This window comes from Bufo gargarizans, chromosome 9 (genome assembly GCF_014858855.1).
Source record: "Bufo gargarizans isolate SCDJY-AF-19 chromosome 9, ASM1485885v1, whole genome shotgun sequence".
NCBI classification, from domain to species: Eukaryota; Metazoa; Chordata; class Amphibia; order Anura; family Bufonidae; genus Bufo; species Bufo gargarizans.
In genome coordinates, this window is record NC_058088.1 from 34483234 (window position 1) to 34508361 (window position 25128).

Below are 25128 nucleotides of genomic sequence, written 5' to 3' on the forward strand. Positions count from 1 at the left end.
GGATGACTTCCGTTTTTTGCGGACCGCAAAAAACTGAACGGTCGTGTGCATGAGGCCTGAACGGAATGCTCTCCATTCTGAATGCTTAATCCTGAATTAGGATAAAACTGATCAGTTCTTTTGGGCATTGGGCCCCTAGGACGGAACTCAATCCCGGAAAAGAATAACGCTAGTGTGTACGTACCCTTACACTGTCAATGTGGCGAGCACTTATAGTGTATGATCCTTCTGTATCCCCGGTGCACTGAATAAGTAACGAGCCAACAGAAGATACATGAGAGCGGGCAGTCAGCGCTCGTAATTGTCAGAAAGTAAAGAGGCAGGGAGAAGCTGGTCTACCAGATACAGGGACAGTTATACATACTATTTATCGTATATAGCAGATTTTTCTTCATTATATAACCTGTACATGTTCTGTAGCGCTGTACAGAGATTGTCCCTGTCCCCACTGGGGCCCACAATCTACAGTAGATTCCTTTCACACTGGCGTTTCTGGGTCCGCTTGTGAGATCCGTTTCAGGGCTCTCAGAAGCGGCCCAAAACGGATCAGTTCAGCCCCAATGCATTCTGAATGGACAAGGATCCGCTCAGAATGCATCACTTTGGATCCGTTCCGCCTCCATTCTGCTCTGGAGGCGGACAGCGTTTTGGTGTCCGCCTCACGATGCGGAGCCAAACGGATCCGTCCTGACTTACAATGTAAGTCAATGGCAACGGATCCGTTTTCACTGACACAATATGGTGAAATTGAAAACGGATCCGTCCCCCGTTTTGGTGTCAGCCTCACGATGCGGAGCCAAACGGATCCGTCCTGACTTACAATGTAAGTCAATGGCAACGGATCCGTTTTCACTGACACAATATGGTGAAATTGAAAACGGATCCGTCCCCCATTGACTTTCAATGTAAGTCAGGATGGATCCGTTTTGACTTAGACTTTTTTTTAAAAAGAATACGGCAAACGGATCCGTTCATACAGGACGGATCTGCACCGAACGCAGGCGTGAAAGTAGCCTAACAAAGAGGGTCATTACAACCCCCTGAATGTCCACCAGGGGCTGCCTCTGCACATCCTATAGCAGTGGTCTCCAAACCGGTGGCTCTGGACCCCCAGCTGTATAGCTCACTACAGGGGAACATGGGAGCATCTGACAATATTACAGACATATCCTAACGTACCGAGTGAGCTACACTGGTGTAATACCAGTGTCAGATTCACACCAGAATATCAGTTGGTAAATTAGATAGATATGAGATGGACAGATGATAGATAGATAGATAGATAGATAGATAGATAGATAGATAGATAGATAAGAAAAGAAAAAGAAAAAAAAGCAGCACACAATAAGCACGGGTGCAAATCCTCCCGGGGATCTGAGACCAAGATCCCAAATGTATAGAAAAGAGAACAAAGGCAGCTTTCCATGCTATAATTGTGTAAACTGCAATCTGATGTTAAGAGGTGACTCATTTGTTCACCCGGTCTCTGGACAAAGAGTCAAGATCAAACAATACTTAACATGTGATCCGTCCTATGTTATTTATTTGTTGATGTGTCCCTGCCACCTTTTATACATAGGTGAGACTACTTGGGACGTTAAAACTCGTCTCAATCAACATCGATATTCTATTAGAAAACAAAAAATGGATCTTCCCGTATCAAAACACTTCACTCAGGCTAAACATACACAAAATGATTTACGCTTTAGAATTTTGGAACAAATACCCCCCTCGAGGCGAGGTGGTGATAGAACTAAATTATTGTAGAGAAGAGACGAGAGCTCTATTGGATCTATACACTGGGTACTTTGAAGCCACAGGGCTTAAATGTAGAATTTAGGGTTGTCTAGTCATTGGTTATGTTTGTACTCTCGACTTTGAGTCTGTGTATGGAAAACAGCATGTGCTATATACTAACTGTGTTTTCCTTTTTTGTAGGACAATAATTTTGACTGTATGCCATGAATGGTCACGTATGGTGAAGACTGGAGGAACTGTGCCGGCGATCCATTTATGTTATTCATTTGCTTACTATGTTGGGTTACCAATTTTTTGGTGACAGCCCATGTCTGTGTTTCGGTGCCACTCCAGCCGCGGATGGGGCTCGGATGACACTGCTCACTGACGGGGGTGGCTTTGTCATGTTCAAAATCAATATACTATTTGCTCCGATGCAGTGTATCCGTGACCCCCCCACTGACAGGAGAAGTGGGCTCACAGTTTTGTGGACCCCATCCATAACGTGGTGGATTCTGTCACGGAGCGGATATGCTGTCAGGTCTGGACAGTAGGGTTTTTGCGGTTTGATGACCGTGCCGCCCCGCTGTCACAGACATTCCACTTGGAGGCCGGCACTCACCCGTCGGTCTTCTGTATGTGGATCAGCCTTGTCTGCTTCTAACTGCGGTGCTTTGGACACTATAGATGTGTCTTTCAGTTCTGTACTGGATGCTTGCCGGCCTGTATTGGCATGAGCATGCGCCCTAGTGCGATGTTCAATAGCGGCCATCTTTATTGTGGTCTTCATGTTCCCTGTAACTACTATGTGTTTCGCGATAACAGATGGAGCGGCGCATGCGCCGACTGCTTTTCCGGACGCCAACAGTTCCCACCAGGTCTCTTTGGCTCAATGTGATCCATTCAAAGGTTTTTAATGTTTTAATTGATTTATTATTGAGATGCACTTTGTACACTTTATCACACTTGATTGCCAATCATGTATATTTTGTGATTTTGCACTGTATTGATCATGTTATGGAATTTGTATGATCATGTTCACAGCTATGGGGGTTTGAATTATGAAGATAGATGAACTATACTTCTTATATGGCAATATTACTTATGCACTTGCACTTTATTGTTATATGTCAATTTAGAACTCTGCTAATTATTTGCACTATTTATGTATGCTGGACAAAGGCTCCAAAGAGAGAGCTGAAACGTTGCTGCTAGATGGGTGAATAAACCGTCAACTTTTTTCATCACAATTTGGAGTGCTGCCTTTTTTCTCTTTTCTAGATAGATAGATAGATATAGGATAGATAGATAGATAGATAGATAGATATAGGGTAGATAGATAGATAGATAGATAGATAGGATAAATAGATTTTAGATAGATAATGAGATAGATAGATATAGGATAGATAGATAGATAGATAGATAGATAGATAGATAGATAGATATTAGATAGATAGATAGAGATAGATAGATATAGATAGATAGATAGATAGATAGATAGATAGATATAGATAGATAGATAGATAGATAGATAGATAGATAGATAGATAGATAGATGATAGATAGATAGATAGATCGATCCTATAGGATCGCTCGCTGCTCGATCGCTCGATAGCTCGCTCGCTAGCTCGCTCTCGCTCTCGATCGCTCGCTCGCTCGCTCTCTCGCTAGCTCGCTTCGCTCTCGGCTCGCTCGCTCGCTCGCTCTCGCTCTCGCTCGCTCGCTCGCTCGCTCGCTAGCTCGGCTCCCTCGCTTTTCGCTCGCTCCTGCGCTCGCTCGCTCTCGGCTGCTCGCTCGCTCGCTCGCTCGCTCGCTAGCCTCGCTCTTCCTCGCTCGCTCGCTCGCTCGCTCTCTCCTCTCTCGCTCGCTCGCTCGCTCGCTCGCTCGCTCTCGGCTCGCTCGCTCGCTCGCTCGCTCGCCGCCTCGCTCGCGCTCGCTCTCGCTCTCGGCTCCTCGCTCGCTCTAGTCGCTCCTCGCTCTCGCTCCTCGTCGCTCGCTCTCTCTCCTCGCTGCTCGTCTCGCTGCTCGCTCGCTCGCTCTCGCTCCTCGCTCGCTCGCTCTCGGCTCGCTCGCATAGATAGATAGATAGATAGATAGATAGATAGATAGATAGATAGATAGATAGATAGATAGATAGATAGATATAGATAATAGATAGATAGATATAGATGATAGATAGATATAGATAATAGATAGATAATAGATAGATATAGATAATAGATAGATATAGATAATAGATAGATATAGATAGATAGATAGATAGATAGATAGATAGATAGATAGATAAAAGGGAAGTACTGAATATAAAGCACATGAAATGTGACGTTCCCTTCCCCCTATAGTATTGGTGTAGAACAGCGCCATCTGCTGGAAATGTACATACATGTCCCCTTAGTCTCCAGCCTGTGATAAGCGCAGAGTTTCTATGGATGTGAATACGGATCAGACACCTTGTATCTCCAGTGTCGGTGCTGCCTGTCCCCGGGTGATTGCCTGGTATACAGCAGCACCTGTGCCCGTCCTGGCAGCGCTCCAGGCAGGGTCTGCCCTGTAGTAAGAGCTCATGCCCCTATTTGGCATCCTCAGGAGTTGGCATGGAGCCAGGACATGCGCTCCAGCCTGGAGAGGGCACTCTGTGTCCGGAGCTTTCTGTAGCCATTGTGCCTGGTGTCAGGGAGCTCCCCCCGGGCAGCCATGGAGGTGGACGAGAGTCAGCCAGAAGCTGAAGGTCCAGGAGGACAATAAGAAGATTGACATGTCCTTGGGTAGGTGACTGCTGCTGTGCTGCATTGTGGAGAGTCCCTGCTGACACCACAAGTGTCCTGTCTAAGGACATGTGCTCTGGGGTAGTCACTGCCCCTCTTCTATTCCTAACAACATGGCTGATTAGTAGAACTAGTAAGGCTGGTGATGGAATTATTCTGGATGACGTGAGCGATTTGACTATATTTAGGTTACATCCGAAAAATGTTGGTCCGCAAGAAATACGGATGGCGTTCGTGTGATGTCTGTGTTGCATGGTAAGGGCTCATGCACGTGTGCCGGCCATGCCCATATTGCAGCCTGCAAACAGCCGGTCCACAATATACAGGCGCTGGCCGCATGCGCACCGTATCATTCACTTGAAAGGTTCCGCAAGTTGGAAGATAGGGAGCAGAGGCACAGAGCGGAAGGCCAGGAAAGCATTATGGAGCTATATTTTTTTCTATATTTTGTCTGGAGCGGACGGATTGCAGACCCATTAAACGGGTCTGCCTCTGTCAGCGCAGGCCATATGGACGGTGCCCGTGCATTGCGGACTGCTATCTGCATGTGTGCGTGTGCAGGAGCTCTAACAATGCCTATTCTTGTCTGCAAAACTGCGCATTTTCTATTTTTTTTTGCGGAGCTGCGAAACGGACACACGGTGTGCAGTCAGCTTTTTTTTTTGTCCGTATTGAAATAAATGAGTCCGCATTTGATCCGCAAAAAAATGCGGATTGGATGCGGACTAAAAATACGGTCGTGTGAATGGGGCCTTAACGGTAATTGTTATGTCTGCGGTACTATTACGATCTGGAAAACAGGGCGTTACTTCTGTATTTTTGTTAACCAGACTGGAGAGCCACAGCATCTATGGATTACAAGGACAGCCCTACCCAGGGGCGCACCTAGCCGTTCTGCTGCCTGAGGCGAAAACTGAAACGCGCTCGCCCCCAATGCCAATTTCTTAACCTAACCTCTTTATTCCCCACGGCCCTTCTGCTGCCTCCATCCTGCCCCTACCTGGTGCCTCCTGAGGCGATCGCCTCACCTGGCCTCATTGGTGGTGCACCCCTGGCCCTACCCCTCCTTCACGCCCGTTGAGGTACTACATGGACTGCTGGCACTGTGTTGATACCCAACCCTGTCCCCCCGACGTACCGGTACAAATCGCCACTAGAATACATTGACAGGACTCTTCAGTGTACGGTTATAACGGAGAGGACTGGCAGAGCTCAGAAGTCCTCGCAATGTATTCCAATGGCAGTCTGCTGCAGCAAGGCAAGGGAGGTGTGTACCAATATCAATGGACTTACGGCTGTGGACAGCATATGGCGTGCTGTCTGCATCTATTGCACCACCATTAAAGTGAACGGGAAAAATGCAGATCCGATGCAAACAAAAAATAAATGTCACAAGGCCTTAATTAGGGAACAAGAGTCAGTGTCGGCAGCACTACTCAGGTTACAGTGTAATTCCACATTTCCCCTGCAGTGGCCGCTGTCACAGCTGTTACTGGGAGGAGTGTAGGTATTTTCACACTGTATTGTGCCACAATGTGCCGCCTTTGTATAGATAGGTAGGCACCTATGTAAAAATAAAAAACCTTTATGCCACATCTTATACTTTTTTTTTTTTTTACTGCATGCTTATGTATGGAAAAGTGCTAATCAATACGGCTAAAAAATGAAGTACACTGTCATATACTAGTCTGTCAGGTTAATGGGAGGCCTATGGGTCCATTTGATGCATGTGTCAAGAATATTCCTGGTGCCCATGACAAACGGACCCTGCAAACCCAGCAAACAAGAAGCCGTTCTGAAGCCAGATTGACTCACAGTCCATCAATAGGGCTTCACTATAACAAGAGGATGTTGTGATGAGACATACTCATCAGTCGCCGAGTTCGCCATCTCGGTATGGGCTCATGCGGACGTACTTTCTGTCCGAATCCCCATTTTTTGCAGATCGGAAGCAGACCCATTCATTTCAATGGTGCCACAATAGATGCGGATAGAACATTGTGTGCTATCCACACGTCTTTCCCGTGGTTCTGCGGACAAGGATAGGACATTTCTACAGAAGTTGAAAAATAAATGGAGTCTTGGACTCGGTCAGAATCTGTGATTTTCAGATCCACGATTTGCGGACTTCAGAACACAGCCGTGTGCATGAGCCCTATATCTGCAGTATTCCATTATTATGTATAGCGGTATCGGATGTAACCGCCCCTGCATTTTCACATAATGTAAGGGCTCATGCACACAAATGTATGTGTTTTGCGGTCCGCAAAAAGCAGATCCGCAAAAAATATGGATGACATCCGTGTGCATTCCGTATTTTGCGGAACGGAACAGCCGGCCCCTAATAGAACAGTCGTAACCTTGTCCGTAATGTGGACAATAATAGGTCATGTTCTATTTTTTTTACGGAATGATATATGGACATACGGAAACGGAATGCACACGGAGCAACTTCTGTTTTTGTGTGGACCCATTGAAATGAATGGTTCCGCAAAAAAAACGTAATGGACACGGAAAGAAAATACGTTTGTGTGAATGACCCCTAAGCGCCGGTTGTTGCTAGACCCCCTATGGATTTATAGCATTGAATCAATCATCATGCTGTGGCAATGCGTCTTAGGCCTCATGCACACGATCATTGTTTGTTTCCGCATCCGTTCCGCCGATTTTAACATTTTTGATGCAGACCCATTCATTTCTATGGAGCCGTTGAAAATGCGGATAGTCCACTGTTTGTTATCCGCGTCCGTGGTAACCTGTGCTATTCTTGTCCGTGAAAAACGGTTAGCGGACCCATTCAAGTCAATGGGACTGCAAAAAATGCGGATGCACAATCGTCTGTCATCCGCGTCCGTTTTTGTAGAATCCGTTGCCTGGGGACCAGCATATATACCAGTATTCTGGGTGGGGATATTAAAATTACACTTTTTTTACCTTGCTTTTTTTTTGGGGGTTGTCTGCCCAAAAAAACTAAATACACATGGAAACACATTGGAAACAAAAACGGCAACGGAACAACGGATCCCCAATTTGCGGATCACAAAAAACAACCTGTCATGTGAACGAGGCCTTATGCTGTACTTGTCTGTTCACATCACAGGACATGCTGGGTCTTATAGTTCAACAATTTGACATGCTCTGGGAATATCCCCCCTTAGTCGTTGTGCTATTTTATGTCGTACAGCAGTGACTAAACAAATTAGTATGGGCGCAGTATGAGGATCTTTCCTTGGCAGTGCCCAGTGGAGATACGACAGGTTATTCTTAGCAAGGTATGAGTCAACACAGACAAATATATCCAAAAACCAAAGACTACTCATACCATAAATGCTTCCTGTTTGTCCAGGATTAGAAAAAATGCGTCTGCTTTTTTTTTCCCAGAAACACCCCCACACTTACTCATGAGTTATATCTGCAGTTCAGCTCCATCAACGCTGTGCTGCAATACCACACACGACCTGCGGGCAGGTGTGGCGCTGTTTTCAGAAACAAAATTTCAGAAAAAAAAAAAAGCTGCAATTTTTTTCTAATCCTAGACACTTTTGTTAAGGGCTTTTTTTCATGCGTAAATAAATTAGACCAGTCTACGTGAATATGAACAATTTTTTTGTGAATCGGATGCGGACCCATTCATCTCAATGGGGCCCCGCCCAAAAAATAGAACATGTGCTATACTTGTCTATTTTTGATGGATAGATCATGTGATGGACCATGTGATGAGCACAGTGACGTCATCAAAGGTCCTTTTCTCACAGGTCCTCAAAGAGGAAGAAAGAGTACAAGCTGGGCTGTGCGAACAAGTGGATGAGGTGAGTTTAATTTGAATTTTATTTTTTTAACCCCTCTATCCCTATTGTACTATGCATTCTGTATTCAGAATGCTATTATTTTCCCTTATAACCATGTTATAAGGGAAAATAATAAAGATCTGGTCCCCATCCCGATCGTCTCCTAGCAACCGTGCGTGAAAGTAGCACCGCATCCGCACTTGCTTGCAGATGCTTGTGATTTTCACGCAGCCCCATTCACTTCTATGGGGCCTGCGTTGCGTGAAAAACGCACAATATAGAGCATGCTGCGATTTTAGCGCAACGCACAAGTGATGCGTGAAAACCACCGCTCATGTGCACAGCCCCATAGAAATGAACGGGTCCTGATTCAGTGCGGGTGCAATGCGTTCACCTCACGCATTGCACCCACGCGGAAAACTCGCCCGTGTGAAAGAGGCCTAAGGCCTCTTTCACACGGGCGTCATGTTTTTTGCCCGGATAAGAGGCGGGTGCGTTGCGGGAAAATGCGCGATTTTTCCGCGCGAGTGCAAAACATTGTCATGCGTTTTGCACTCGCGTGAGAAAAATCACGCATGTTTGGTACCCAGACCCGAACTTCTTCACAGAAGTTCGGGTCTGGGATTGATGTTCTGAAGATTGTATTATTTTCCCTTATAACATGGTTATAAGGGAAAATAATAGCATTCTGACTACAGAATGCTTAGTATAATAGTGCTGGAAGGGTTAAAAATAATAAAAAAGTTAACTCACCTTCTCCTCTTGTTAGCGTAGATGCCGGTCTGTTCTTTAGCTGTGGACTGAATGACCTGAGGTGACGTCAGATCACATGCTCCAATCACATGGTCCATCACCATGGTGATGGAGCATGTGATCTGACGTCATCAAAGGTCCTTCAGCCACAGCTAAAGAACAGACCGGCCTCTACGCGAACAAGAGGAGAAGGTGAGTTAACTTTTTTATTATTTTTAACCCTTCCAGCACTATTATACTATGCATTCTGTATTCAGAATGCTATTATTTTCCCTTATAACCATGTTATAAGGGAAAATAATACAGTGAATAGACTGTCACCTAGAACCCATGCGTGAAAATCGCACCGCATCCGCACTTGCTTGCGGATGCATGCGATTTTCACGCAACCCCATTCATTTCTATAGGGCCTGCGTTACGTGAAAAACGCACAAAGAGGAGCATGCTGCGATTTTCACGCAACGCATAAGTGATGCGTGAAAATCACCGCTCGTGTGCACAGCCCCATAGAAATGAATGGGTCAGGATTCAGTGCGGGTGCAATGCGTTCACCGCACGCATCGCACCCGCACGGAAAACTCGCCCGTGTGAAAGGGGCCTAACAGTGACCATCATGGATTGCATAATCTAGCTACTTTCCATTAGGGGGTGAAGCTCTGGTTAAGGCCTCTTTCACACTAGCGTGTGCGGCCCGTTGCCATGTTGCGGCCCCTCAAAATGCGGGGCGCAATACACAAGCACAGTCCGTGGGGCAGCCACAGCGGATCGCGGACCCATTCAATTAAATGGGTCCGCGATCTGGCCTTTCCACAAAAAAAAATAGGACATGTTCTATCCTTTTGCGGAACGGAAGTACGGGACGAAACCCCACGAAAGCACTCTGTAGGGTTCCGTTCCGTGGTTCCGTTCCGCACCATTCCGCATCTCCGGATTTGCGGACCCTTTCAAGTGAATGGGTCCACATCCGTGATGCGGAATGCCCACGGAATGGCACCCGTGTATTGCGGATCCGCAAATGCTGTCCGCAATACGGAAATGGGGCGCACATGCCAGTGTGAAAGAGGCCTAAACAGTATAAAAGGTGCGGGTCTCACCTCTGGCTCCACTCTCAGACGGGGAATACCCCTTTTACTATTCTTAAAGTGGTGTGGGTAGTCTCTCTTTAGGGTACTTTCACACTAGCGTTTTTCTTTTCCGGCATAGAGTTCCGTCCTAGGGGCTCAATACTGGAAAATAACTGATCAGTTTTAGGCCTCATGCACACGACCGTGCTGTTTTTTGCGGTCCGCAAACTGCGGATCCGCAAAAAACGGAAGCCGCCTGTGTGCCTTCCGCAATTTGCGGAACGGAACGGGCAGCCCATTGTAGAAATGCCTATCCTTGTCTGCAAAAACGGACAAGAATAGGACATGTTATATTTTTTTTGCAGGGCCACGGAACAGAGCAACGGATGCGGACAGCACACGGAGCGCTGTCCGCATCTTTTGCGGCCCCATTGAAGTGAATGGGTCCACACCCGAGCCACCAAAAATGCGTTTCGGATGCGGACCACAACAACGGTCATGTGCATGAGGCCTTATCCTAATTCGTTCTGAATAGAGAGCATCCGGATGTCTTCAGTTCAGTCTTTTTTACTTTTCAGGACGGGGATAATAGCGCAGCATGCTGCGGTTTTATGTCCGTCCAAAATTCCGGGAACACTTGCCAGAAAGCTGGATCCAGCATTTTTTCCCATTGATATGCATTAATGCCGGATACGGCAAAACGGATCCGGCATTGCGGTCTGCGCATGATCAGACCGCAAAAAATGTGAAAAAAATAAATGACATATCCATTTTTCCGGATGAAACTGGAGAGACAGATCCGGCATGTCAATGCATTTGTCATACGGGTCAGGTACCTGATCCATCTGACAGATGCCATCAGTTTGCATGCGTTTTGCCGGAATCCTTTGCCGCAAGTGTGAAAGTACCCTTAAAGAGTATCTGAACCTGAAATGGTGTATTTGTTAGGGCTCTTTCACATCTGCGTTATAGTCTTCCGGCATAGAGTTCCGTCGTCGGGGCTCTATGCCGGAAGAATACTGATCAGGATTTTCCTAATGCATTCTGAATGGACAGTCCGTCCTTCAGGATGCATCAGGATGTCTTCTGTTCCGGAACGTTTTTTGGCCGCAGCAAATAGCGCAGCATGCCGCGCTTTTTGCTCCGGCCAAAAATCCGGAACACTTGCCGCAAGCCCGGATCCGGAATGAATGCCCATTGAAAGGCATTGATCCGGATCCGGCCTTAAGCTAAACGTCGTTTCGGCGCATTGCCGGATGCGACGTTTAGCTTTTTCTCAATGGTTACCATGGCTGCCGGGACGCTAAAGTCCTGGCAGCCATGGTAAAGTGCAGTGGGGAGCGGGGAGCAGCATACTTACCATCCGTGCGGCTCCCGGGGCGCTCCAGAGTGACGTCAGGGCGCCCCAAGCGCATGGATCACGTGATCGCATGGCACATCATCCATGCGCATGGGGCGCTCTGACGTCACTCTGGAGCGCCCCGGGAGCCGCACAGATGGTAAGTATACTGCTCCCCCGCTCCCCACTACTACTATGGCAACCAGGACTTTAATAGCGTCCTGGCTGCCATAGTAACACTAAAAGCATTTTGAAGACGGATCCGTCTTCAAATGCTTTCAGTACACTTGCGTTTTTCCGGATCCGGCGTGTAATTCCGGCAAGTGGAGTACACGCCGGATCCGGACAACGCAAGTGTGAAAGAGGCCTTAGCAATACAGCTAGTCCGCTTTTATGGCCAAAAACAGGTGAGATTGGTAAATGTGCCCCACCCCTTTAACTCTTCCTGCCCCTTCTCGCTGTATAATTAGGCAGCTTTCCAGGACGCTCTAGTGCTAGACACCCAGTATGCAGCATTGGGCTTGTGTCGTTCTGTGAAGAGCCAGCAGGGATCTGATGCGTCAAGTTTAGTACAAAATAGCAATATCTTTGTTTTGTTGATTCGATGTTTTAATTTTGATCAAAGGCAGCGGTAGAAGAATCCCTTCAAGCCTGAGCCGGGAGTTTTGTATACGTTGAGTTGCTGTTTGCATGTATTTAAGTCATCTTCAAAGCGAGCAGACACACTTTGATATATTATTTACAGATACATGTGTTTGGGTGTAAAATAGATTGCGCTGGTTACAATGTGTCAGCTGTATGGATGGCAATGAGAGGAGCAGCGAGGGAGATCCGCACATGCGAATATCATTTATGTAGAAGAACAGCAATAATGCAGATCCACCAACCCCAACCTTGTCCTGTACTGCAGGGCAGTGATGGTCAGTTCGGAGTGTTCGCCAACGAACACATGCGGGCTGCCATCTTGACTCACCCATCTGGCGATGCACAGGTAAGCCCTTACCTGTGCCTGTGCCGGGAGCCGGTCTGAACTCAAATGCGGTCACCGGGAGCAGGCAGTTCCGAGAACAGCCCGATGAAGGCCCCCGGTGGCTGTTCGGAACTGCCTGCTCCCGGTAACCGCATTTGATTTCAGACCGGCACAGGTAAGGGCTTACCTGTGCATCGCCGGACAGGTGAGTCAAGATGGCAGCCCGCATGTGTTCGTTGGCGCACAATGCGAACTGACCATCACTGCTGCAGGGATCAGCAACCTCCGGCACTACAGCTGCTGTGCAACTACAACTCCCAGCATGCATACTTTCCTGGCTGTTCTTTTAACTCCCATAGAAGTGAAAGGAGGATTCTAGGAGTTGTAGTTTCAGAACAGCTAGAGAGCCATAGGCTGCTGATCCCTGCTATACTGTGAAGACCAGGGAAAATATTTCTAACATCTTTATTGTCATCTTTTGCTTCCCCCTACACAGAGACAGCTTCATCCTGCTCCCTAACTTCAAATAAGTGCTGACCCCCAAATATATCATATATGACAGATGTACCGTATATACATATTATATGACAGCTGTATAAAGCATACACGTCCTCCTCTTCTTTTAAAGGGGTTGTTTCACTTCAGAAAATGGCATTTATCATGTAGAGAAAGTTAATACAAGGCACTTACTAATGTATTGTTATTGTCCATATTGCTTCCTTTGCTGGCTTGATTTATTTTTCCATTACATTATACACTGCTCGTTTCCTTGGTTATGACCACCATGCAATCAAGCCTCTCTGGTGGTCGGACCGTGGGAGCACACATAGGTACGCATGCGCAGCAGCTCCTGTTCTGGCCACTTTGTATCTGTACTGCAGCTGTGGCCATATTCCCTGCATACATTGTCTACAGGATAAATGCCATTTGCTGAAGTGAGACAACCCCTTTAAGTTCTCTATTTTAGTGTTATTATATAAGGCCTCTTTTACACGGGCGTCATGGATTTGAGTTGGATAAGATGCGGGTGCGTCGCGGGAAAATGCACAATTTTTCAGCACGAGTGCAAAACATTTTAATGCGTTTTGCACGCGCGTGAGAAAAATCGGCATGTTTGGTACCCAAACCCGAACTTCTTCACAGAAGATTAGATTGTAGGTTAGATTGGGTTAGATTGTATTATTTTCCCTTATAACATGGTTATAAGGAAAAATAATAACATTCTTAATACAGAATGCTTAGTAAAATAGGGATGGAGAGGTTAAAAAAATATATATATATTTAACCCACCTTAATCCACTTGTTCGCACAGCCCGGCTTCTCTTCTTTCTTCTTTCTTCATGACCTGGGTAAAGGACCTTTGATGACATCAATGTGCTCATCACATGGTCAGTCACATGATCCATCACCACAGGTCCTTTTCCTCCTGCACAGCAAAGAAGAAGACAGAAGAGAAGCCGGGCTGCGCGAACAAGTGGATTAAGGTGGGTTAAATTATATATATTTTTTTTTAACCCCTCCATCCCTATTTTACTAAGCATTCTGTATTAAGAATGCTATTATTTTCCCTTATAACCATGTTATAAGGGAAAATAATAATGATCGGGTCTCCATCCCGATCGTCTCCTAGTAACCGTGCGTGAAAATCGCACCGCATCCGCACTTGCTTGCGGATGCTTGCGATTTTCATGCAGCCCCATTCACTTCTACAGGGCCTGCGTTGCATGAAAAGCCACCATGTATACATCCCCTTTAAATCCCCTTTATCATAGTGGCCGATGCTGGATGATAAATCTGGCTGTCTGGCCTAACTTTGCACCACCTATTTTGTTTTGCTTTTTGAAAACTTTAGCCTTACCCTCCTGTACTCACCTGGTGCCCACTGCTCCGTTCTGGCTCCCTTCACTGGTCTTCTGGCCTCCATCTGTAATTTTCTGAATGAACAGGGTCATGTGTGCTGCTGCAGCCAATGATTGGCTTCAGAGGTGGCATGTGACCCAACAGTATTGAGCCGCCTTCACTGCCGAGGCCAGCCATTGGCATATGACCGCCATCCTTCCAGTAGTTTACAGACAGGGATCAGTAGACCAGAGCAGGGAGCTGGAACACAGCGGCAGGGACCAGGCAAATCTGATGTTTTTCATGGGTACAGCAGCCGAGATGACAAAAGGAAAGGCCTTATGGCTTCATACACATGGCTGTATGCTAGTGCTGTACATATCTGTAATATGGCGCTATAGCCCATTACTAGATCTATGTGTGTCTCTGAGAGACATTAGAGGGTTTTTTAAAACTGGATTCAAAAGGGAAAAAAATCCTGGTTTGTTTCATCACAAGCGGGACTATGTAGGTGTTTACTGCTGAAATATAACGCCACATGGAGGAACCGCATGATGACAGATGATGCCTATGTCTCCAGAGAACAGAACTTTAGGAATATTGTGGTCCACCATACTGGCTTTACTTTTGTATGATCCCATCGAAAAACTCTGAAGAATTCAGAAAACAGAAAAGTGCAGGATGAAAAAGTTGGCTACAATGTGTCATTGCAGATTATACTGTGTGTATACACTATGTCCATGGTTTTTCTATAATCCAAGGATCCCATAACACTTAGATAACTGCCATTAGCGCGGTACATAAACCCTATAAACACCAAAAAGAGCCACGCACAATTAGTACAATGAACAATCTTTATTAAATCCAATGCACTAAAATCTCATAGAATCATTACATCCTATATAGCAGCGCATGGCAGGTCACACACACCAACAGCGGTCTGCAAATCCCACAACAATATAGCAACAAGTCCACAACTAGCTGGAGCCCATAGAACACTGTGTATAGCGGAGTGAGTCAAAGGATGTACAATTCCTCTACTCTTTCTATAGGTGATCACTGGGCACGTGGGATTGTGTCTGCTGTCATTCAGCACCATCTCTGACACAATGTAGTCACTTCATACCATCAGACTGTATCCACCCTTCAGGCACAATTTCTATTTCTAAAATTGCAGAGTAAATGGAGCTTGGAGAATATACAGCGGGGCTGGGCGAATAGTAACACAAGCACCGCAGGCGGAAATAGTCATTATAATGGCCGGCCTTCAGTGGCTGCATGTATGGAAATGTACTGGGGGTATTTTTATTGTTATGGGGGACATTGCTCTGCACTTAGCAAAGGCTTTTACCTTTAGGGATATTTCTAGTCTGTTAAACATAATAAATACAATTACATTCTATTCTCCATTGTGCAAATCCTCTGGAAATCTTTAAGATTTAACTCAATGTTAATTCTCTGTAGTAGGGAAAATCTATCTATTTATCATCTATCTATCTATCTATCTATCTATCTATCTATCTATCTATTATCTATCTATTATCTATCTATCTATCTATCTATCTATCTATCTATCTATCTATCTATCTATCTATCTATCATCTATCTAGTATATATCTATCTATTATCTATCAATCTATCTATCTAGTATCTATCTATCTATCTATCTATCATCTATCTATTATCTATCTACTATCTATTTATCATCTATTTATTATCTATCTATCATCTATCTATTATCTATCTATCTGTCTATCGATCTATCTATCTATCTAGTATCTATCTATCTATTATCTATCATCTATCTATCTATCTATTATCTATCTATCTATCTATCTATCTATCTATCTATCTATCTATTATCTATCATCTATCTATCTATCTAGTATCTATCTATCTATTATCTATCTATCTATCTATCTATCTATCAATCATCTATTTACAGTATCTATCATCTATCTATAATCTAATCTCTTTCTAACAAACCTACAACCAGCTCTGTACCTCGTGTGGATTCAGCGATCTCCTCACTTATTTCTGTAATGGCTCTGCAAGATTCTCTCCAGGCTGGCAGCTTGGGAGGAAGGGCGTGTCCTTTCTCAGGAAGTACCGTATTTTTCACCCCATAAGCCGCACTTTTTACCCCACAAAAGTGAGGGGAAAATGTCAGTGCGTCTTATTGGGCGAATGCTGCCATTTTTACATCGCTACCGCTGATACATCGCCAGCTGCGATGCTGCACAGTGCAGCGATGTATCAGCGAGGAGGGACGGGGCCCGGTGCAGTCACTGTACTCTTACACCGGGCCCCGCCGCTCACAGCAGTATACATATCTAAACAGTAATCCTTAACCTCGAGTAACTTTAACTTTAAAGCAGCGCTATCCTGTTTACTACCTTACAATGAAGCTCCGGTAACAGGCAGAGTGGGCGACAGCGTAACGTCACGTCACGCGCCTGCTCCTCCCACTTTACGAATGAAGCAGGCGGAGCTGGCGCGTGATGTGAGTGAGTGACGTTACGCTGTCGCCCACTCTGCCTGTTACGGACGCTTGATTGTAATGTAGTAAACAGGATAGCGCTGCTTTAAAGTTACTCAAGGTTAAGGATTACTGTTTAGATATGTATACTGCTGTGAGCGGCGGGGCCTGGTGTATTGGGGGACACTGTTATGGGGGGGGATCTCTGGATGACACATATAGCATAAGATGCTATATAGTGTCATCCACAGATCCCCCCCCCCCCCCCATAGCATGGTCATCCACAGATCCCCCCCATAGCATGGTCATCCACAGATCCCCACCATAACAGTGCCATCCACAGATTCCCCCCCCCATAGCATGGTCATCCACAGATCCCCCCATAGCATGGTCATCCACAGATCCCCCCCATAGCATGGTCATCCACAGATCCCCGCCATAACATGGTCATCCACAGATCCCCGCCATAACAGTGCCATCCACAGATCTCCTATAACAGTGTCATCCACAGATCTCCTATAACAGTGTCATCCACAGATCTCCTATAACAGTGTCATCCACAGATCCCCTCAATAACAGTGTTATCCACAGATCCCCCATAATAGTGTCCTCCACAGACCACCATTAGTTCAAAACCCACCAAAAGCACACCTTTTGGTTCAAAATATTTTTTCTTATTTTCCTCCTCAAAAAGGAGTCTTATAGGGCGAAAAATACGGTATGTCATTTCAGATGCAGCTTTCTCCCTGTCATATCTCAGTGGGTTTGTCTTTCTGCTGCAGCTCTCTCCCTGTAACTGTCAGAGAAGAATGGAACTAAGCATGTACGTCCACCTCAGTAGGTGGACGTGCACATTGCTATCCACATTAAACACAATTACAGTGAAGTAAAGAGAATATCCCACCACTCGAGTATTTTTGTAACAGAAAGCAAATTACAAATATAACTAGTTTATCTTGCTGAATTATACTAAAATAACATTCAATGGTAGCACAGGCCCTGTACCATACTCAAGGCTACTTTATGGTGGATATAATGGCGTGACCACCTCTCTGTCCTCTATCGGAATGAGTGTGAGTAGATCATCACTGCAGCATGGTCCACGATAAACCCATCATCTGACAAGAGAGCGGTACATTGTGGAGTCTATTGGTCTCTCTAGTGATATAGAGGGTTAAATGTAATTCGGGCCTGGATCATAAAGATGACACAGCTCAGAAAGTGGTAAGACGCAGCAGCTGTGTCCCCCGCTCACTGTGACACCCGGATTGTCTGACAGGGACAGTTGCTGAAAGGGAAATCTGCATCGACTTTCACTTGCTGGACATTTTAAGTAGAATCCTGTCATCTCTCACAGTTAATTGCTCTTCTGTCTTCATGATGGAGGAAATAATAAGGGCATGTATCTATTATGCATTCAGTGGCTTCAAAGAACTACCCCTCCTACCGTATTATTAAGAATGACAGCGCAGATCATAGAATATCAGAAGGGAGTCCTGTCTGTGGGGTTTGAATAGATGGCGTCTTCTAGCAGTGATGTGCGTTCTTCATCAGCTGAAGTGCACACAGTATTCTAAGAAATGGGAATGAAACTAACAAGATGTTACTTTACAAAACTACTAAGTAGACTTTTACTATTGTTATTGTACTTATATCTGGTTTATGGCCTGTTTTGTAGTTTTATACAGTTTTATTCTACTCACATGGGGGGGGGGGGGGATTTGTTATTGCGGTCTTCAATGGGTATTCCCATCACAGACAATGGGGGCATATCGCTAGGATATGCCCCCATTGTCTGATAGGTGCAGGTCCCACCTCTGGGACCCGCATCTACAAGGAGAACAGAGCGGGGAGAGCTGTGACTGGAGGACCCCGGATTTCCCGGAGTGTGCCCACCACTAAGCGCTTGTCACGGATGGTGTTACAGAAAACTAGAAGACACAAATGAAGATCCGACTGACTTGATCCAAAACTAAGGAACAAGAGGGTAAGCCCTGTAAGAGCCCTAGCTCTCTCCCTTACTGCTCAGCCTATGCAAAAATCTCAATGGTAGAAAATTGCATACCTTCGTTCCTCGACTGTATGACACCTGAACACCCTATAATAGTGAGGGGACACGACCACCGGCTCCCTACACTTAATACGGAGGGAGTCAGGGTCACCTAGGATCAAGCCCACAGGAAAACAGAAATAAAGAAACAGACTTATCTTGTGGATGCAGCAGTAACAGCTTCTAGCATCAGCACACTCCAGGAAGTTGTATAAACCGCAAGGTGAGGCAGTATGGGGAGGAGATATATAGGGAGGCAATCACTGCTAATAGATGACAGCTGGGAGGGGAGGAGAGATGTCAAAACGAAAGCAAAACAAAAGAAGATCATGCAGAAGGTACTGAAGAACGTCTAACAGAACTTCTCAAAGATCTGGTGATGACAGCGCTGTTCCCCACTGCTCCCATAGAAGTGAATGGGAGTGTACCGTACACGCGCGGCCCCTGAGCTATTTTCGGCGGCCCCATAGAAATGAAAGGAGGACGGCTGCGCATGCACAGTGCGCCCTCCGTTCATTTCTCTGCTCCGTTGTCATTGTAGGTGCGGGTCCCAGAGGTGGGGGCATATCCTAGCGAGATGGGAAAACACCTTTAAAGGTGTTGGCCATTTTCCGGTTACTCTTGATCAATGTGTTTGTAAGATGATTATATGACTGTTACTAATTTAGTATTTGCTTCTATTCTGCACCATTTTCTATATTTCATAAGGTATTCTCCCTTGTTGGACAAGTTTTTTGTGCCGTCTACACAAAGATCCTGTCCATAAAATGGCTGCTGATGGAGGGTCATGTGACCAGGCAAATTTCCTAAACATGATGTTTCCTCCATTCAAATAAAATGCACCTGGAGTTTAGTGCAGGTGCAATGTGTTTGAATAGAGGAGACCATGACATGACCCTCCATCAGCAGCCATTTTACGGACAGGACCTCCCGGCACAAATATCTTGGCAAACAAGGGAGCACATCTTATAAACTATAGAAAAAGGCACATCATTTTAACAAAGACTATATTAGTAAGTACCATATAATCATCTTATAAACACATTTGTCAATAGTAGCCAGAAAACGGACAACCCCTTTAAGTTTAGAGCAGACAGGCAGAAGTCATCCCAAATTTATTGTCCATCTTGATAGACATGTTAGACACTTTTCTCTTCATTATGCCTCCAATCAGTTAACACACTTTAGAGCAATATTTTGTGCCGTTATTTTGGCACAATTTGGTGCCTTGTGTTCTTCACCACCGCACTTTCCAAAGACACATTTCAATACTTTCTAGTTAAGAGCAAAAAGTACCTATAACATATACGTAATTCATCTAGCGCTAGGCAGAATCATCATTTTTTGTCATAAGTAAAGCCTGAATTCTGGTCTTTTTTAGTTTAGTAATTTACCCGCATTGGCTGCATATACATATCAGTAAAGGGGTTTTGCCACCATTAAACATTCTTTTAAATAATTCAGTACGAAAAACTAGTTACTTTCATAATTTCTTTTCTTCCATTCTTCTGAGATATTTTCTTTACTTCATTATAATGACAGCTCTTGTGTTTATTCTGCAGAGTAAGGGCTCGTTCACACGCAAATTGAGGTCCGCAATGCACGGGCACCGTCCGTGGGGCAGGCGCATGGGGATCGCAGACCCATTCACTTGAATGGGTCCGCGATCCTTCCGTACCGCAAAAAGATAGAGCAAGTTCTATCTTTTTGCGGTACGGAACGGAACCCCAGAATGCACTCCGTAGTGTTCCATTCCGTTCTTCCATTCCGTATCTCCAGATTTGCAGACCCGTTGAAATGAATGGGTCCACATTTGTGATGCGGAATGGCAACGGAACGGTGCCCGTGTATTGTGGATCCGCAAATGCGGTCCGCAATAGGGCAACGGGCATCACACGTTCGCGTGAATGAGCCCTATTGAGATGGTCACACATGCTCAGTTCCATCCTTCAACTGCCACCATTCATATCGGCTGTTACAAGTTCTAACAGTTACAGGGAGAGAACCGCAGCGGAAAGGACACAAACCCCTGAGCTATTATAGGGAGGGGGCTTTAGCAGAAAGGATGCACTCCCTGGGTTGTCACCCTGAAGAGGGTCATGCAGAGCAGTGGGTGCAATGAATGGGGAGAGCTCTGGATCCATGTGAAGTACAGGGTGGATGTTGCTAGAAAGAGATTGTCCCATATGATGTCTGATTTTCATTTTTTACATAAGGTTAGTGATGTAGTGACTGAATAACCAGGATTGATTCATTGAGGCCCCTTAGCAGAAAAAATGTAAGGGGCTCCTAAACTGTAACTGATCCCCTCTCTAAATAGAAGTGAAGCCTCCACTGATGTTTATAGACGTTAAAGGGCATTTGTCAGCAGTTTTGTACCTATGACACTGGCTGACCTGTTACATGTGCGCTTGGCAGCTGAAGGCATCTGTGTTGGTCCCATGTTCATATGTGTCCGCATTACTGAGAAGAATTATGTTTTAATATATGCAAATGAGCCTCTAGGAGCAACGGGGGCGTTTCCGTTACACCTAGAGGTTCTGCTCTGCAATTGCTAAGCCCTCTCTACTTTCATTGACAGGACCAGGCAGTGTAAATGTGAGTGATCACACCTGACCCTGTCAATCAAAATGCAGAGGGTGCAGCAGTTGCAGAGAGAGCAAAGCTTCTAGGTGTAACGGCAACGCCCCCGTTTCAAAGGGAAAAATCTGGGTCATGTGATGGACCTTGTGATGAGCGCAGTGATGTCATCACAGGTCCTATTCCTGTGAACAGCAAAGAAGACAGAAGAGAAGCCGGGCTGCGCGAACAAGTGGATTAAGGTGAGTTAAATTACTTTAGAATTTTTTTTTAACCCCTCAAGCCCTATTGTACTATGCATTCTGTATTCAGAATGCTATTATCTTCCCTTATAGCCATGTTATAAGGGAAAATAATGCAGTCTACAGAACACCTAACCCAAACCTGAACTTCTGTGAAGAAGTTCAGGTTTGGGTACCAAACATGCTGATTTTTCTCACGCGCGTGCAAAACGCATTACAATGTTTTGCACTCGCGCTGAAAAAGTTTCCCGCAACGCACCCGCATCTTATTCGGGGAAAAAACATGACGCCCGTGTGAAAGAGGCCTTAAAGGGAACCTGTCACCTGGATTTTGGGTATAGAGCTGAGGACATGGGCTGCTAGATCGCCGCTAGCACATCTTCAATACCCAGTCCCCATAGCTCTGTGTGCTTTTATTGTGTTAAAAAAACGATTTTATATATATGTAAATGAACCTTGCATGAGTCCTGTCTCCTCCATGCTTGAGAGATGAGTCCAGCGTTCTCTGACTCTGAGCCCAGCCACACCCACTGCAAAGGAGCCCAGCACCGCCCCGCATCCTCCGAATCTCCTCCTCGCTCCCTAATGTCACAAAGGTAGAGCGCTGTAATCTCGCGATGCGAGAGCTAGCGCATGCGCAGTGTTCCTTCCCTGTGCTGACATCAGCCTCAGGGAATGAACTGCGCATGAGCTAGCTCGCGCATCGCAAGATTACGGCGCTCTAGCTTTGTGACGTCAGGGAGCAAGGAGGAGATTCAGAGGATGCGGTGCGGTGCTGGGCAACAGTGAACGTGGCTGGGCTCCTCTCTGAAGCATGGAGGAGACAGGACTCATCTAAGGTTCATTTACATATAAAAGCACAGAGAGCTATGGGGACTGCATATTGCGGATGTGCTAGTGGTGATCTAGCAGCCCAGCGTGCGGATTTGTCTGCGGAAAATCCGCACCGTAGGTCATGTACATTGTATTCTATGAGAATTTGAAATTCTCAATGCACACAATGCAGATTTTTTCTGTGCGGATTTTGTCCTGCGGTGCGGATTTTAAAATCCGCGACATGTTAATTAATTTTTTTTTTCCTGACCGGATTTTCTTCATTCACTTAGTGAAATCCGCATGCGGAAAATCTGCACCAAATCCGCACGCAAATCCGCACCAATTAATGCGGATTGACCGCACAGATTTGCCTGCAAACACCTGCGGATTTCAGTGCGGATTCTCCGCACATGAATCCTGAACGTGTGCATGTACCCTTATTGAATGCATGTTATATATTCATAAAAAAAGACATTCCTATATATATATATATATATAATGAACAACACTCAGAAATCTTGAAGAGACGCTCATAAAACATTTCGGAAGTAAATATACGGTCTTGTAGGGGATGTGCACCTAATCAGAGCCCAAAAGTCACGCCTGAAATTCTGAAAAATTTCTATGTTTATTTTGATGCAAATTGAATGGGTATTTCCATCTCAGATATTGACGGCATATCACTAGGATATTTTATCAATGGCTCCTATCTCTAGAACGGACCCCAGGAACAGCAGGCGTGCAAGTGCGGCCACCCTTCGTTCCCCCTATTTCTGGCAGTCCTATTGCGGTGAATGGACTGCGGTGTGGCCAGTGAATGGACTCTGTTGTGACCATGCTTCCTTCACTTCAGGGGGCCTGTTCTAGAAATAGGAGAGGGTACCAGAGGTGGGACCCGCTCCTATCTGACATTGGTGGCCTATAGAACATGGATTTACAAAGGAAAGGTATGTTCCTCATCCCTTACAAGGCCATATGCGTATTTTAGAAGTGAATTGAGAGCGACAGACTCTCTCTAATGTCTACTTCAACCTTTAAACTAGTTTTCCTTTTCAGATGACATCATAAAACTTCAAAATGAAGAGTCAGAAGCTCAGTCCCCCTTGAATCAGACTGGGCAGAATGGCAGAATTAAAAGAGGCAATTTCCAGAATAAGAGATATTTTAGGAACGCTCCAAGAAATCAACAAGGTTATTATAATAACTAATGGCTTTCAGTTTTATAGTGATGCATTTTATGGCAACTTTTTAAAAATGTTTATTGTTTCTTAGGGTCCGGAAGATTTAAACCAAGTTTCAGACAGCAAAGGTATTCTGGCGTGACGATCAGGAACAATGCCCTTGGTCCAATAACAAGACAAAGAGCGGCTGCTTCACTGAATTTTGTGAGCCCCCTCAATAGGCCAAGTTTGAATACAAAGGTAACTATTCATGCCAGAAAAATTGCTGGACCTTTAATTCAAAAGTGTTAAAATGTTAGCAAAATGTCCTTATCAAGCCTTACTCATTGCCTGCAAGTCAGTGCTGGGTCCCGGCTGCCATATTCCTCTTGCTGTGGATATATCCCTCTAGTGGATCCTGCAGGCTGTCGGTACATGCTAGGATTTGTGTTACGGCAGTGGCTATGGAACCACTCCGCCAACTAACCAGTTTGTCTTTGGACCAAACCTAAGGGTGTTATCCTGGAAGTCCTCTGGTTTTCGCCCTTTAACACTTATGCAGGGATCTGGACTTCACTGCAGTGAGTAATGTGAGTAGGGCCTCTTTCACACAACCGTTTTTTCCCCCCATTTACGGGCTGTTTTTTGGGTTCCGTATACGGTCCACATACAGAACCATTAATTTCAATGGTTCCGCCCAAAAAATTGAAAGTACACCGTATGCATTCTGTTTCCGTTTTTCCGTTCCGTTGAAAGATAGAACATGTCCTTTTATTGCCCGCAAATCATGTTCCGTGGCTCCATTCAAGTCAATGGGTCCGCAAGAAAAAACGGAACACATACAGAAATGCATCCATATGTCTTCCGTATCCGTTCCATTTTTGTGGAACCATCTATTGAAAATGTTATGCCCAGCCCCGTTTTTTCTATGTAGTTACTGTATACTGTGTATGCCATATGGAAAAACGGAGCGGAAAAAAGAAACATAAACGGAAACACAACGGAAACAAAAAACGGAACAACGGATCCGTGAAAAAACGGACCGCAAAACACTAAGAAAGCCATACGGTCGTGTGAAAGAGGTCTAAATGGGAAGATGTTGGTACACAGCCGGGAACAATACACCTTTGCAAGGAGCAAGCTAAAAAACCGACTGGGGAAGGTGCCTGAAGTTCCCCAGGATTGCAAACCTTTGACTGGGACGTGCAGGCGCTTTTTAAAAGCAGGCAGGAGTACACGTGTGCACCCTATGGGTGCAGGGGAGCGAGGCAAGCTGAGGAGGCAGACCGGGCCCAAGCCTGGCCAGGAGAGCTACAGAAGGAGGGTCTGATCTCCTGGGTAAGTTTACCAGGACAGCGGTGGCTCACGGCCGCAGCTCCTAAGACAAGTTGCAGTTGTAAGGCAATTGGAAATAAACTTTAAACTTCTCCATCTTTACACTGGAATTAAATTGGTTGTCTTGGCTACACATATTGTTTCAGGAAGCTATACAGTGTATGGAGAAGAAGCAGACAGGTCCATATGCTGTGTAGTTTTTAACATATAC

General features: G+C 45.4%; 1 protein-coding gene across 1 annotated transcript in view; it reads left to right on the forward strand.

The window, feature by feature from the left end:
• The first annotated feature begins 4343 nt into the window (after window positions 1-4343).
• Window positions 4344-25128, forward strand: part of LOC122919302 (UAP56-interacting factor-like) — a 43304-nt gene continuing 22519 nt past the window's right edge. Inside the window, exons 1-3 of the mRNA XM_044268246.1 lie at window positions 4344-4502; window positions 23479-23613; window positions 23695-23843. Coding sequence (XP_044124181.1) covers window positions 4493-4502; window positions 23479-23613; window positions 23695-23843 — 294 coding nt within the window. The 5' untranslated portion in view covers window positions 4344-4492. The remainder of the gene's footprint in view (window positions 4503-23478; window positions 23614-23694; window positions 23844-25128) is intronic.